The 14,712-nt window shown below is 44.6% G+C and overlaps 1 protein-coding gene across 3 annotated transcripts in view; it reads left to right on the top strand.

Annotated features, from left to right (window-relative positions):
* The window catches only part of TBC1D19 (TBC1 domain family member 19), a 397,957-nt gene that overhangs the window by 139,727 nt on the left and 243,518 nt on the right, over positions 1 to 14,712 (top strand). For all 3 annotated transcript variants that reach the window (XM_029589774.1, XM_029589764.1, XM_029589755.1), the window contains exons 5-6: positions 1,912 to 1,986; positions 2,791 to 2,854. In XM_029589774.1, the coding sequence (XP_029445634.1) occupies positions 1,912 to 1,986; positions 2,791 to 2,854 (139 nt within the window). The remainder of the gene's footprint in view (positions 1 to 1,911; positions 1,987 to 2,790; positions 2,855 to 14,712) is intronic.

Below are 14,712 nucleotides of genomic sequence, written 5' to 3'. Positions count from 1 at the left end.
AAATGATCGGCTTATATGATTAGTAGAGTATTGACAATGCATTTTTCCTTGACTAATGTTTTTTCTATATCCGTTCAAATATCTTGAGACTCACTTGAATTTCCTTAAGTATAATAATGACTGAATTGTAAGCTAAATGTTAGGTTGAAAAAAATATTTTTCCTGTTTCTTATTAAGGACTCAGTCATTATGAGATTTCTTAAATGTTTTGTTTATTGTAAACATTTTGAAAAAGTAATAAATAAAGAATAAAAAAAAAATACAAAATTAATTCATTTCATAAAACATCTTGGAGAAGAGACGGCTGAGGGGGATATGATAGAGGTCTTTAAGATCATGAGAGGTCTTGAACGAGTAGATGTGACTCGGTTATTTTCACTTTTGAATAATAGAAGGACTAGGGGGCATTCCATGAAGTTAGCAAGTAGCACATTTAAGACTAATCGGAGAAAATTCTTTTTCACTCAACGCACAATAAGGCTCTGGAATTTGTTGCCAGAGGATGTGGTTAGTGCAGTTAGTGTAGTTGGGTTCAAAAAAGGTTTGGATAAGTTCTTGGAGGAGAAGTCCATTAATGGCTATTAATCAATTTTACTTAGGGAATAGCCACTGCTATTAATTGCATCAGTAGCATGGGATCTTCTTAGTGTTTGGGTAATTGCCAGGTTCTTGTGGCCTGGTTTTGGCCTCTGTTGGAAACAGGATGCTGGGCTTGATGGACCCTTGGTCTGACCCAGCATGGCAATTTCTTATGTTCTTATGTTCTTATGTTCTAAGTCACAGGTATCAGAGAAGAGGAAAAACAAGATAATATGCACAAAACTAAGATTTCCTCTAACAATAAAGTATAGGCATTACTGGTGAACTTCACCTTCATTGCCTTATTTTTTAATCATTGGTCTTCACAACCCATATTTTTGTATGAATTGTTTATATGAAGATTTAAAAAAATTGAGTATTTTTTCTCAGTCATCAATGGAAATATCCCAACATCCTTTCGCAGATGATCTTATTACCAATACTGAAACCCTGACATGTGTTCATGTTATGAAAGATTCTGCTTCAGGGGAAAGGACTTTGAATCCAATACTGCAGGATTATTTTCAGTACTTTTTCCTAAAATAAGCCCATCATAATATTTAAATACTGTGCTTTATGTTAAATTCCACTAAAGAGAAACTTATATTATACGCAAACTATCTTCAACTACAGCGCAGCCTTCTTAGCCATACATACCAGCGTTTTTTTCATTTTTTGGTGCCAAACCTCAACTGGAAGTGGCTTATTCAGAGCAAGTCAATAAATAGTATCAGAAATTATGGAAAATTGAAAAATAACATTTGAAGAATAGAATACCATTCGATTTCCGAATTTAATCCTGATAGAGTGACCGTATTCAGGAAAAAAAATCCCAAACTGTTCTTTGAGCAATTTAATATTTAAGCACAGTATTTTAAATATTATGATGTGCTTATTTTAGGAAAAATATGGGTTGTGAAGACATAATAGGCACTACCAGTGAATGATAGTGAAGTTCACTGGTAGTGCTTATTATGAAGGTCTAACATTTATACTTTATTGATAGAGGAAATCTTATCTTTGTGCAAATTTAGGGCAAGATTAATTAATGCTTTTCTCCCATTTTGTGTCTGTGGGAAAAACCCTTAGACGGTAACTTTTAAATAGATTATAAATACCTTTACTTTCCTTATATGACCTTGCTTTGACCAAGACACCCTGAGCTTCTTTCATTTTAAGAAGTTTCCCTATGCCTCTGGGAAGAATCTGTTGAAAATGGAAACAATCATTTTTTGGTTTCTGTTCTTTATCAGGTTATGTTGCAGACATCTGCAAAAATATAACATTTGAAAGTTTTATATTGATTTAAGTTTGCATATATGTTAATTGTAGGTAAGTTGGGAGAAGCGAATTCTGAAGAGCCTGAACAGTATGTGCACAGAACAGAGTATCCCATTAGCCCGCAAGGTATGGTACTGTGAGACTGCTATGGATTTTTTTGTTTTACTGAGAATTTACAGCAACCTTAATATATTGTATAGTAATATAGAAGGTCATTTTCTAAAGATATTTACCCAGATAAATGGTTATTTGCTCAGGTAAATAGTCTGTCTGAAAATTTCCCACCTTTTCCCGAGGTAAAAGTGCTTTTCCCTTGTCAAAGGCCAATTAGACACATACTTTCCCTTTCGGTAATTTGTGCAAAGACAATGGGGATATATATACCCGCAGACTTTGCAGCTATCTGCCCCGTTTTGAAAACTGCCCCGTAATGACATTTATTAATTAATTAATTTATGTATTTATAACTTTTTTATACTGATGTTCCTGTATAAAATACATATCACACCGGTTTACAATGAAACTGCAAATTCGCTCTACAAGGAACAGGGGATACAAGTAACTGTGAGGAGGGGATTATGAAATCTTCACAAAACATCAGAACTGAGAACAATCCAATTTAATAAATTGGAACAACAAAATTAATAAATTGAGAACAAAAAAATTAATTGAGAACAACAAAATTAATAAATGCTATTGTGAGATCACCAATGCCTGAGGACTTTAGATACTAGAGGAGTCCAAATTCAGTAATCTAGAGGTAAAACCACAAAACATGAATGATGCATACCATAAGAAAAGATATGAATGGGACACTGAAATGTATTTCTGTAATTTTAAAGTTAACTTTAAAGCATTATTTTGTATATACAGTAATGAAGATTCTTTTTAGAAAACTGGTTGATGAATAAACCTTTTTTTTGTTTTCAGCGGCCTAATATTGAACAAAAAGAGCTTCTTAGTAAATGGAATGAAATGGGAACTGATGAACCAGGTATGCCTTAAATAATACTTTTTGTTAAGTTACTGCATGTAAATATTTAGTGTGACACAAGAAAAGGGAATCAACTGTGTAGTGGGCAGTTTTCAGACTTTCCAATTTGGAGGACAGACAGTCAGTTTGCATGGGTAAATCATTATTTCTCTGAGGACAAGCAGGTTGGCAGTCCTCACACCTGGGTAACATCATCTGATTGAGCCCAGCATGGAAAACTTATGTCAAAGTTTTGACCGAACCTCACTGAGCATAACCATGCTCAGTGAGATCTCAAAATATATCTATCTCTGGCAAAGAAGGAAGGCAAATATAATTCAAAAGAAGGTAGCTTTTGAAATATCTTCAGAAGACTCGTCAAACAAAGATAAGGAGCACAATAAGCTCAGTGAGCTGAGCTGCTGCATCAGGTTGCCACAATCCTTACCAATCCATTATCATTATCATTTATGAGCCTTCAGTGCTCAGCTGATCAAGAAAAGCTTCAACCGATTCACTTTTTTCAACAAGTTGTACAGAATTGTACCAGATCCTGAGTTGTGCTGGGTATTGTAAAGTGAATATGATTTTCTACCGGGCCAGCATAGACCAAACTGGCATGAACTCTTTGTGTCTTGCAGACACTTTAGTAGAGTAGTCCTGAAAAATTAATACTTTATGATTCTGATAGCTCAACTGCTTGCTTCTTCTTGTTATACACCTGCAATATCACAGTTTTATGATCCAAATTCAATAGTTTGGTGATGACCACGCATGGTTTTGATCATTCTGGCAACTTTCTGCCCAAATGGTGCGCTCACTCAAAAACAGTTTTGCCAATATATTCCTCAAGACCCAGTTCTCTTACTAACCACAAAGCCAGCAAATTGGGTTTTGGCCATGTAAGTCAGGGAATTTTTAAACTAGTGCATAAATGTCAAGACCAGTTTCACCAGTTCGTCCAGTGTAGAGCTAGGTCTTCTAAACCCCCCTGGTTTAATAACTTGCATTCTCCCTAATTATCCGACATCCTTAAAATCCATCAGGACTGGATTTTTTTGTTGTTTTTAACACACTTGGTCCATAGAAAAGTAAAATTATGCGGTACTAGGACATACGCCCAGGTGCTTAAGTATTTGCCCTGGGTGTGCGCCCCACCCTGGAATGCCCATACCCTGCCCACACCATGCTTCTTTTTGATTATGAGTGAGATACATGTACATGTAGGTGGCTTTTAAAATATGGCAGGCGTGTATAAGCCCTACATGTGTGTGCATCTCCTGATTTTGGTCTACGCCGTACTTTTAAAATTCAACTTATATTCTATAATGAAGAGGCAAGCTATGTTAACCAGACTAATGTTTCAGCCAGCAGAGGAAACTAAATATTACCAATGAGAATGGGTAGGGATGGGAAGATATTTCTGTATGGTGGATAATACAATTATTTTCACACCTGCCCTTTAGCTACCAGAGTCACTCTATTTTGAGCAAATATAAATGTCATTCAATTTATTTCTTTTTCCCTCCATAGGATAGAAATAATTGAAACTTCTTTTGAAATGTGAAGCTAATGTAAGGGTATAAAGATTTATGGTATTCTGTTAACTGAGAATATATGCCCTACTATGCAAGTAACAATTGAATAATAAAGTTGGACAATGTTGTATTTTTCAGTTGGATGGTTGCTTTTAAAGAGTACACAAAAAGAGCACTTTATGGGTCCTATAGACCAAAATAGTAAACAAAAGGCACCTCTTACTTATACTTTCTAAACATGGCTCAAGAAAGACAGCATAGATGATGTTCCATGTGCCAACAAATTGGTTGTAAATAATAATTTTTGAAAGTACCGCATCAGCAAGCCTTCAACGTGTTCAATCCGGCCCAATTGAACCGTTGGGTCTACTCATCATTTGCGGCTCTTTGCGGCTGTATAGCCAAAGCCAAATTCGATCGACGGCTGTATAGCCTGTGATGGTATGGATTTCTTATGCTGCTTCTCGCTGCTTCTCAAAGTATGTCTGAAACGGCATCAGAGAAAATTGATCTGAATGTCACAGCTGAAAAAGGCTTGTGAAAAATGACTGTTTTTTAATTTGAAGTACAGTCTGCAAGCCGTAAGCCGTGAGGCTTTTACATATACTTTGTCCGTAGTTATCACGGTTAATGTCACGGTTAGTGTCACGATTCTTCTGTCACGGATTCTTCCGTCACGGAAGAATCGTGACACTAACCGTGACATTAACCGTGATAACTACGGACAAAGTATATGTAAAATATACCATCACAGGCTATACAGCCTTCGATCGAATTTGGCTTTGGCTATACAGCCGCAAAGAGCCGCAAATGATGAGTAGACCCAACGGTTCAATTGGGCCGGATTGAACACGTTGAAGGCTTGCTGATGCGATACTTTCAAAAATTATAATTTACAACCAATTTGTTGACATATGGAACAGCATCTATGCTGTCTTTCTTGAGCCACGTTTAGAAAGTATAAGTAAGAGGTGCCTTTTGTTTACTGCTTTTAAAGAGTGCAAGGAGAGGCAATAATGTAAAAAATGCAATCTAATGATGTATTTTCATGAATTCAAAGATATCTTTTTAATCAACCTTGTAATCTTAATGCATTACTCAGAAGACAAGCAGAATGGCAGTCTTTTTCTAGAACTTTGACTGAGCCTCTCTGAGCACGTCCAGCATGCACTATTCCATGCATCCATGTGGGATCCTGACAGTCGCTTTTTTTTCCTTGGAGCCTAGTAGTCACGGCATTGAGTCTCTCTCTCTCTCTTAAACTTCCTTGAATTTTTCCTTTTTTGCGTTTCTCACATGCTGTTAGAAAATATTTCTCATGGTATTGATGCGGGGTTCTCTTGGTATTCCCCTTAATGCCGTTAGCCAGGTTTTTCAACATTTAAGGTAAGTTTTCTTTCCCTATCATTACCCAGGGCAGTGGTACCTTTGGTGCCCACTGGTCATCTTAGGCTGCCACCATGGAGTTTGATTTTGCAATTCTTTTTTTTCCGGTCAGCATGTCCACAGCCAGGTTTAAGCCATGCCCTCGGTGCTTGAGGACTATGTTGATCACAGATCCCCATAATCAATGTATCCTCTGCCTGGTGGCATTGCACAATGTCCGGGGTTGCAGCAAGTGTGCCCAGATGGCCCAAAAGGACATAAGATCCGGCTCGATAAGATGGATCAACTCTTTGAGTCTGAGAATGCCGGGACATCAGCATCGAGGAGCCATGAAGCTGCACCGATGGACACCAGCCATTGACATCAGTGTGATCATTGATTATGTTGATTTCATGACTGCCAGGGACACTGGAGACAGGCCATCAACTGCCTTCCCTAGGTCGAAGACATTGGGTTCATCATCTTTGGCCTCATCACCGGGAATGGACCTATCCGAGTACTGAGGAAAACCAAGGAAGCATTGGCATTGGTGGCTGTCAATGCATGGTGCCTGGCACAGGGATGAACCAGCTGTGAGAACCTCGAAAGGCCCCCATGGTGAGGAGAGGCAAGACTCCATTGATACCTGGAGAATGCGACAGCCTCCACCAACTCTGTCTGCCACCGGTCATCCTCTCGATTCCGAAGAGGATGTGGCTACACCACTTGGTTCCCAATTGGTCTTTCCATAGGCACTCTTCAAGTAGGAGTTGAAGAGGTGCATTCAGATGGCTGAGGAGAGGGCGGTGGGGGCATCAGTGTTGGGATATTGATGGTACCAGGACCAGCGCCACCCATCCTCGAACCACTGTTGGAATCCCTGCATACACTCATCAGCGTGCTATTGATACAGCCTATTTCGATTCCTGGGAGGCATCAGTGGTGACACCAGACAATCCAGTGCTGGTTCTCAGTTCGTCTGAGGTCAAAGCTCCTTGGGGGACTAGAACAACACTGGGGCGCAAGCCCCCATGACCAGTTAACTCGGTACGCATACCACTGGCCAGTTGCTGAACACCTAGGGCCCTGTCCCTGACTTTAGGTAGTGAGTAGGAGGACCCTATGACCCTTGGAGGGATGATGACTCCAAAGTCTCTGATGACATGTTGGATAGTCTCCCCTCAGACCCGTCTCTTCCTGCCAACAGAAAGAAATCTCCCCCGGAAGACCTCTCCTTTGCAGGATTTATCAGTGTGATTGGGGAGGGCATCCCATTTCAGTTACAGACTGAGGAGGATACCTACCACAAGATGCTGGATATCCTCCAGTATGTAGAGTCTCCCAAGGAGATCATGGCAGTCCCAGTGCACAAAATCCTTGTGGAGCTGCTGACGAGGGTGTGAGAACACTCCCGCTCAGTTCCTCCCATTGATAGGAAGGCAGACGCATTGTATCTCATCCAGAAGGCACACAGATTCAAGAAACATCAATTCCCTGTACGTACCAGGATCAGTCCAGACCGCTGGGTTGTGTCTCCCTTCCAGCAGATAGAGTCAGAGAAAAAAGCTGAAAGGCACCCCCTCTTACACTGGTGTGCCACCTGCGATCCTGATCCTTTAAAAAGAAAACAAAGCAAACTAGAAATTATAAGACCTAAGGGTGTTTGTTTCTACCAGTGGCTAAATCAAGCTGTTTAAAAAAAAAAAGTAGTTTTCTTCTGGAGGCGAGTAGACTCAGTCCTCCCGAGTCTGCGGCCTTAGTTGAGGCACGGCTGGGGTTAGATACCCCGTTAGCAGGTTTCTAGGAGCCGCTTCTTCTACCGATGAGTAGGAGGATTTACCGTTTGGCCGGTCTCTCCCCCTTGCACCCTGAGATGGCATAATTCCGGGCTGCCTGTGCCGCGATGGAGGTCCCAGGGGCGTTTTTTCCCCTGGGTGGCTGCGTGTCATTGTTTTAAAAAAAAAAAAAAAGTTATTTTTCTACAGTGCGCACAGGTTTCCCGGGGCTCCGGAGGGGCGATTTTCGCCAATTTTTTCGGCCTTGTGCTTGCTCCTTTTCCACTGGTATGCTGTTGGTTTCGGCGCGTTCAGCATGTGGGGAACTGGTGGCGCAGCTCTCCCGCGATGGCCTTTGTACATGGTGCCTCCCGGGAGGGGAAGGACCATCGGGGAGCAGCAGCGGGTCATTTTCAGCACGCTCCCGTGGCACAGGGTGGAATTTGCGCCTCTGCCAGCCTCGGCCTGCCCCGTCCCTGTCTAGTGCGGGAATGGCAGCCATTTTGCCTCCGCCACGCTCCAGTGTAGGGCTGGATGCAGGGGGAGGGGAGATCCCTCCTCCGCTCTCCCCGCCGAATTTGAGCCCTGTTAGACAGCGGCTCCCAGTGCCTGCCTCCCCTCCAAGCTCTGACCCCCAAGGGGCAGCTTCCCTTTTCTTCCAAATTTGTGCTTTTAATGCACAAGGCATTTTTGCAGGCTGAGGAGCCTCCACCTGCGAAGGTGGCTAGGCTTTCTGGGGGTTCCGATTCCTCCAGGGGGAGGACAAGCCATGCGGATTTGGATCTCTCTGGGATCCCGGCCTACGATCCACCAAATCCCCCTTCACTGGACCCTCTCCTTGTGGATATTGACGGGGATGTTGATGAGCCCACCTCAGTTGAGGGGGATGACCCGAGGGCCCTCAGATTATTTCGGAGGGAGGAGCTTGATCATTTAATCCCTCATGTTCTGACGGAGCTCGGTATTGAGACGCCGCAGCCGAGCTCGGAGGCTACCAAGGGGGACCTCATTCTCTCGGGGCTTTGGGCCCCTCCTAAAGCTTTTCCTTTTCACCCTATGCTACTACAACTCATAACCCGAGAAAGGGAGGCTCCTGAGGCCAGCCTTCGGGTGGGGCGAGCCATGGAGAAGCTCTACCCGCTGCCATACGAGTCCTTGGCCGTCCTTAGGGTCTCAAAAGTGGACGCGGTTGTTTCAGCCATCACTAAGCGGACGACCATTCTGGTTGCAGGGGTTGCCGCTCTTAAGGATCTTCAGGATAGGAAGCTGGAGGTCCTTCTTAAGAGGAGTTTTGAGGTCTTGGCACTTTGCATTAGCCTCATGCAAAGGGCAACTCTTCGTTGGGTGCAGCAGTTGCTCACCACGCAGGAGTTGCCTCCAGCAGAAGCGGAACAGGCAGATCGCGTGGAGACGGCTGTGGCTTACACCGCGATTGCCTTGTATGATCTTCTTCGGGCATCCTTGCGCACTATGGCTTCGGCGATCTCTGCTAGAAGGCTTCTGTGGCTCTGCAACTGGTCGACCGATGTTTCCTCCAAGGCCCAGCTAGGCAATCTTCCCTTCAAAGGGAAATTCTTGTTTGGGGATGATCTGGAAGCCCTTATCAAATCCATAAGGGACAATAAGGTGTATAAGTTGCCAGAGGAGAAGCCTCAAACCTCCAGGGCTTTTAGGGCGGCACCCTCGGTTCCAGGGACAGCGCAAGTTTTGGCAGGGCAGGGTTCTGGCCTTCACTCCACATCAGCCGTCGACGAGGTCTCAGGCATGGTCTTGTTCCTTTCGCGGCTGCAGGCCTCTCCTTGACGGCTCTTCAGTGATCTTCCGGGGGCAAGTCCTCCCAATGAAGGTGTCCTGGCCCACTCCTCTGTTCCGGTGATAGGCGGCCGTCTGTCTCTCTTCTTCGAGGAGTGGGTCAAGATTACGTCGGACCAATGGGTTCTAAGCATCATCGAACACGGCTACGCTATGGATTTTGCATGCCCGTTGCAGGACCTGTTTTTGATGTCACCCTGTGGGGCCTGCGCAAAACGGACAGTGGTGGCTCAAACCCTGGGCCGGTTGAAAGCACTGTGAACCATTGTCCCGGTCCTGCCGGAGGAGTTCAGGACCAGCAGATACTCCATATAATTTGTGGTTCCCAAGAAGGAGGGCTCCTTCCGCTTGATCTTGGATCTGAAGAAGGTGAACAAAGCACTTCAGGTACCCCGTTTTCACATGGAAACTCTACGCTCGGTCATTGCGGCTGTCCACTTCGGCGAATATTTGGCTTCTTTAGACCTGACGGAAGCATATCTTCACATAGGAATCCGCGAACAGTATCAGCGATTTCTCAGGTTCATGATTCTGAGCGAGCATTATCAGTTTCAGGCATTCCTGCCGGATTGGCGACAGCTCCCCACATCTTCACCAAAATAATGATGGTAGTAGCTGCGGCTCTCAGGCAGGAGGGGATCTTGGTTCATCCCTATCTGGACGATTGGCTGATCCGCGCAAAGTCGGAGGAGCTTTGCAGGGCAGTGGTTCAGTCGGTAGTGGACAGGCTCCAATCCTTCGGTTGGGTCATCAATTTTGCGAAGAGCCAATTAGTTCCTTTCCAAGTATGGAACTTCTTGGGTGCTCAGTTCGACACATCTATCTCACGCAGGAGCGAATCGACACGCAGGAGTGAATCGACAAGTTAATGGTGCATATCCGGCGGCTGTTATCTCTATCGTTATCCCGGGTTTGGGATTACTTGCAGGTGCTTGGTTCTATGGCGTCTACTCTAGAGTTAGTCCCTTGGGCCTTTGCTCATATGAGATCTTTGCAGAGGGCGTTACTTTCTCATTGGGACCCGAAGTCGGAAGAGTTCCAGATCTGATCGCCGCTCTTGGAACCTGCCAGGTCCAGCGCGGGATGAACCTGGAGGAGCCCCAGTGGGTGATCATGATGACAGACCCCAGCCTCTCTGGCTGGGGTGCGGTTTGCCAATCGAGGGCTGCATAGGGCCGATGGACAGAGCAGCAGGCGAAATGGTCCATCGGCGTTGTGCAGTTTTCTCCCCCTGGTGAGCCGTCAATCAGTGTGAGTATTGTCTGATAATGCAACGGTGGCTTACATCGATCATCAGGAGGGAACCAGAAGTCGTCCAGTGGCATTGGAGGCCAACCGGCTAATGCTCTGGGCGGAGCGCCATCTGGTCCGTCTAGCAGCTTCTCACATAGCTGGGGTTGACAACGTTCAGGCGGATTTTCTCAGTCGCCAGCATCTAGATACTGGAGAATGGGAACTTTCCGAGGAGGTGATGCATCTCGTGACTTGCCGGTGGAGTGTTCCTAGCTTGGAACTGATGTTGACTCAGAGAAATGCGAAGGCGGCTCGCTTCTTCAGTCGCAGGAGGGAACACGGGGCGGAAGGTGTCGACGCTCTGGTCCTGCCATGGCCTCACAACGTTTTGCTGTACGTTTTTCCTCCCTGGCTGTTGGTGGGCAAAGTCTTGCAAAGGATAGAGGCTCACACATGCTAGGTCATTCTCATGGCTCCGGAGTGGCCACGGCGGCCGTGGTTTGCATATCTGATCAACTTAGTGGTGGACGGTCCTCTTCGGCTCGGTCATCTACCGAATCTTCTTTTGACAAGGCCCAGTATTTTTCGATCAAGTGGATCGCTTTTGTCTAGCGGCTTGGCTTATGAGAGGCGGCAGTTGAGGAAGAAAGGTTATACGAATTCAGTTATTTCCACCCTCCTGCAGGTGTGAAAAAAGTCTACTTTGCTCACCTATGTTCGAGCCTGGAAGGTTTTCAATTCCTGATGTAGCGGGTTGAATGTGTCCCCACGGCGCGCCTCAATTGTCCATATTCTGGTGTTCTTACAGGAGGGTCTGGAGAAAGGCTTGGCATGCAGTTCTCTCAGGGTTCAAGTAGCGGCCCTGGGATGGTTACAGGGAAAGATTGACGGGACATTCTTGGAGTCTCATCCGGATATAACACGTTTCCTGAGTGGTGCTAAACATTTGAACCCTCCGGCTCGTGCAGTGTGTCCTTCTTGGAGTTTGAATCTGGTTCTCTGTGGCTTGTGTGGTCTTCCATTTGAGCCTTTAAAACAGGCCACCTTGAAAGACTTGACACTTAAGGCGATTTTCCTGGTGGCTATCATTTCGGCATGGCGCATCTCTGAGCTTCAAGCGTTGTCCTGTAGGGAGCTTTTTCTCAGGATTTCGGATTCAGGGATGTCCCTTAGGATGGTGTCCTCCTTTCTACCGAAGGTCGTGTCGGAGTTTCATTTGAATCCGGCCGTGCAGTTGCCTGCCTTCACGGATTTGGATCGTAATTCGCCTCAGGCTCGCGACTTGCAAAGATTATTTATTTATTTATTTATTTATTTAAGGATTTTTATATACCGGGGTCCGTAAGAAACATCACCTCGGTTTACATTCAAACATTAATTCAGCATAGAGCTTTACAATATAACATAATAACTGTATGAATATAAGACTAATTATAACTTTGTAAAAAAAAAAAAATAAAAAATAAAGAAAATCAATATAAGAGTGTCTGTAGAAATATTCTGAAAGGTATATATTAGATTAGATGTGCGGTGGATTCTGCTTCGCTATCTGGCGGTCACTAATGCTTTTCATTTGTCTGATCATCTGTTTGTCTTATGGAGTGGTCCTAAGAAACGACATAAGGCATCTAAAGCCATTATTGCATGATGGTTGAAGGAAGCCATAACTTCGACATATATATGTCTTGGACACGCAGTACCGGATGGTTTGAAAGTGCATTCAATCCGTTCTCAGGCGGCGTCTTGGGCGGAGAGTCAGTTTGTTTCGCTGCAGGAAATTTGCAGAGCGGCTACTTGGAAATCTTTATACACTTTTGCTAAGCATTACCGTTTGGATGTCCGTGCTCCGGATGGCGACTGTTTGGCAGTAGTGTCCTTTGAGCGGGACTCTCCAGGTCCCACCCCATTTAGGGCAGCTTGGGTACATCCCAGCGGTCTGGACTGATCCTGGTGCGAACAGGGAAAGGAAAATTGGTTCTTACCTGCTAATTTTCGTTCCTGTAGTACCAAGGATCAGTCCAGACGCCTACCCATAGAATCTGGAGAGTCCGTTCGGTATCATTTTCATTCTGCAGAAAATTCTCAAGTGGACAGCATTCACGTTGCATATGGAAGTACTCCCTCCATGTACATAAGTTCCAGAAGTTATGCAGTTTTTTCATTAGGTGGTTTGATATAGCCATTGGTTCTTTTGTTGAGGTTATGATATGTTTTATTCTGCTATGGTATGGATTATACTGAAGGATCGCAGATGGGCACACCAGTGTAAGAGGCTGCCTTTCAGCTTTTTTCTCTGGCAGGTAAGAACCAATTTTCCTCTACTACACCAGTCTGTGGTGGACAAATCGCCGCAGGAAATTTGCAGAACGTTCCGGAAAAGATTGAAGACTTGGTTATTTAAGCAAGCCTTCCCAGACAACTCGTAACCACCTCCAGTTCCACCCAACAATGTAACCTCTATGTATCCTCCTGGCACTGTAAATAATGCAGCCTCCTGGCATTGTAAATAATTAACTTATGTCAACCTGGCATTGTAAATAATTAACTTATGTTATCCCACACTACCCTCCTTCTTCTCCCAGTTTCTATTACCTTGTTCATTGTAACTGCAACCCTCATGCACCAGTTTATAGTTTTATTGTTACATGCACCCCCTATTCGAATGTAAACCGACATGATGTGATCTGTTCATGAATGCCGGTATAGTAAAAAAACCTAAATAAATAAAAATAAAATCCACTTTCAAAAGACCAACTGCATTCAGACACATTCTTTGGCACCCCTGGGGAAGGATCAGTGGGCCATGGATGCTCTTGGGAGGAACAATTTTCAGGGCTCCATGTTTATCACCCACATAGCAGTCCACCAGCTCAATATTTATTTATTTTATTTAATTTCTTTTACTATACCGATGCTCAAGACTAGGTCTTATCGTACCGGTTTACAATGTAACTGAGGGGAAACCAATTAACATCAAGGTAGAAAGTAAAGTTACATTAAACAGGGAGCGAAAAACCTGGGCAATGGAAGACAGTACAGAATTTAAACTAAGAAACAATTAGAGAGAGATAAATATATATAATCAACAAAAACTATAAGATACATAAACATAGATTTATCCTAGGCAGTTATTAGCATGGTATGTCCAGTGGGAGAAGGAAAGGGTGAGGTTGGGAGGGGGGGAAGGGGAGAGGGAAAAGGGGGGGGGGGAGGGATTAGGGAGGGGTGGGAGAATGAGAGTCAGGATTAGGGAGGGGTGGGAGAATGAGAGTCAGTGATGGTTGAGGAGATCCTTCAGCGGTAGGCTTCTGCGAACAGCCAGGTTTTCAATTTCTTTCTGAATGTTGAATGGCATTGTTCTTGGCGTAAGTCTTGGGGAAGTGAATTCCATTGTAGTGGACCTGCTGTTGAAAGAGCTCGCTTGTGAATAGAGCTGTGGACCGATGATTTGTTGGGGGGGGGACTTGAGCGAACCTTTGTAGGCAGTTCTGATCGGTCTTGCGGAAGTATGTAACTCGAGTGGGAAGGTGAGTTGGAGAGTGGATTGCTGGTAGACGGATTTGTGGATGATGGTGAGAGCCTTGAAAAGTATTCTATATTGGATGGGCAGCCAGTGTAGGATTTTTAGGATTGGTGTGATATGGTCCTTGCGACGAGTGTTTGTAAGGATCCTAGCCGCTGCGTTTTGCAGCATCTGAAGAGGTTTGGTGGACGAAGCGGGGAGACCAAGTAATAGAGCGTTACAATATGAACCAAAATATGTAGGACATCTGGAAGCAGGTGCAGTAGGTGGTCGAGCAGTTGCCTCAACAACAGCAGGACACTCTTCCAGTCACTGGTGCATAAGGGCTTGGAGTGCGGAAACACAGGGTCCAGTCAACCTATGATGTTTTCGAGATGGCATCAAGGGTCTCTGCAGCTGGAATTGGTGCCTGCAAATTCACCTGGCTGAGGGCGTCCGATCTCAGTCAGGAAGTGCAGGAGCAACTTGCTGACGTGCTGTGTACTGGAGAGAATGTCTTTGGAGATAAAGCGAAGGATACGGTGGCTCAGATGTAGGAGCAACATGCAACACTTCAACAACTCTCCGTTGGCGCCAGGACCTGTCTTCCTCTGCTAGGAGGTATTTGAGTCAGGCCACAGGAGTCTTTTTTTC

Source organism: Rhinatrema bivittatum, chromosome 1 (assembly GCF_901001135.1).
Source record: "Rhinatrema bivittatum chromosome 1, aRhiBiv1.1, whole genome shotgun sequence".
Lineage (NCBI taxonomy): Eukaryota > Metazoa > Chordata > Amphibia > Gymnophiona > Rhinatrematidae > Rhinatrema > Rhinatrema bivittatum.
Note: the sequence above shows the minus strand (reverse complement) of the source record. Positions and strands in the feature narration are given on the sequence as shown.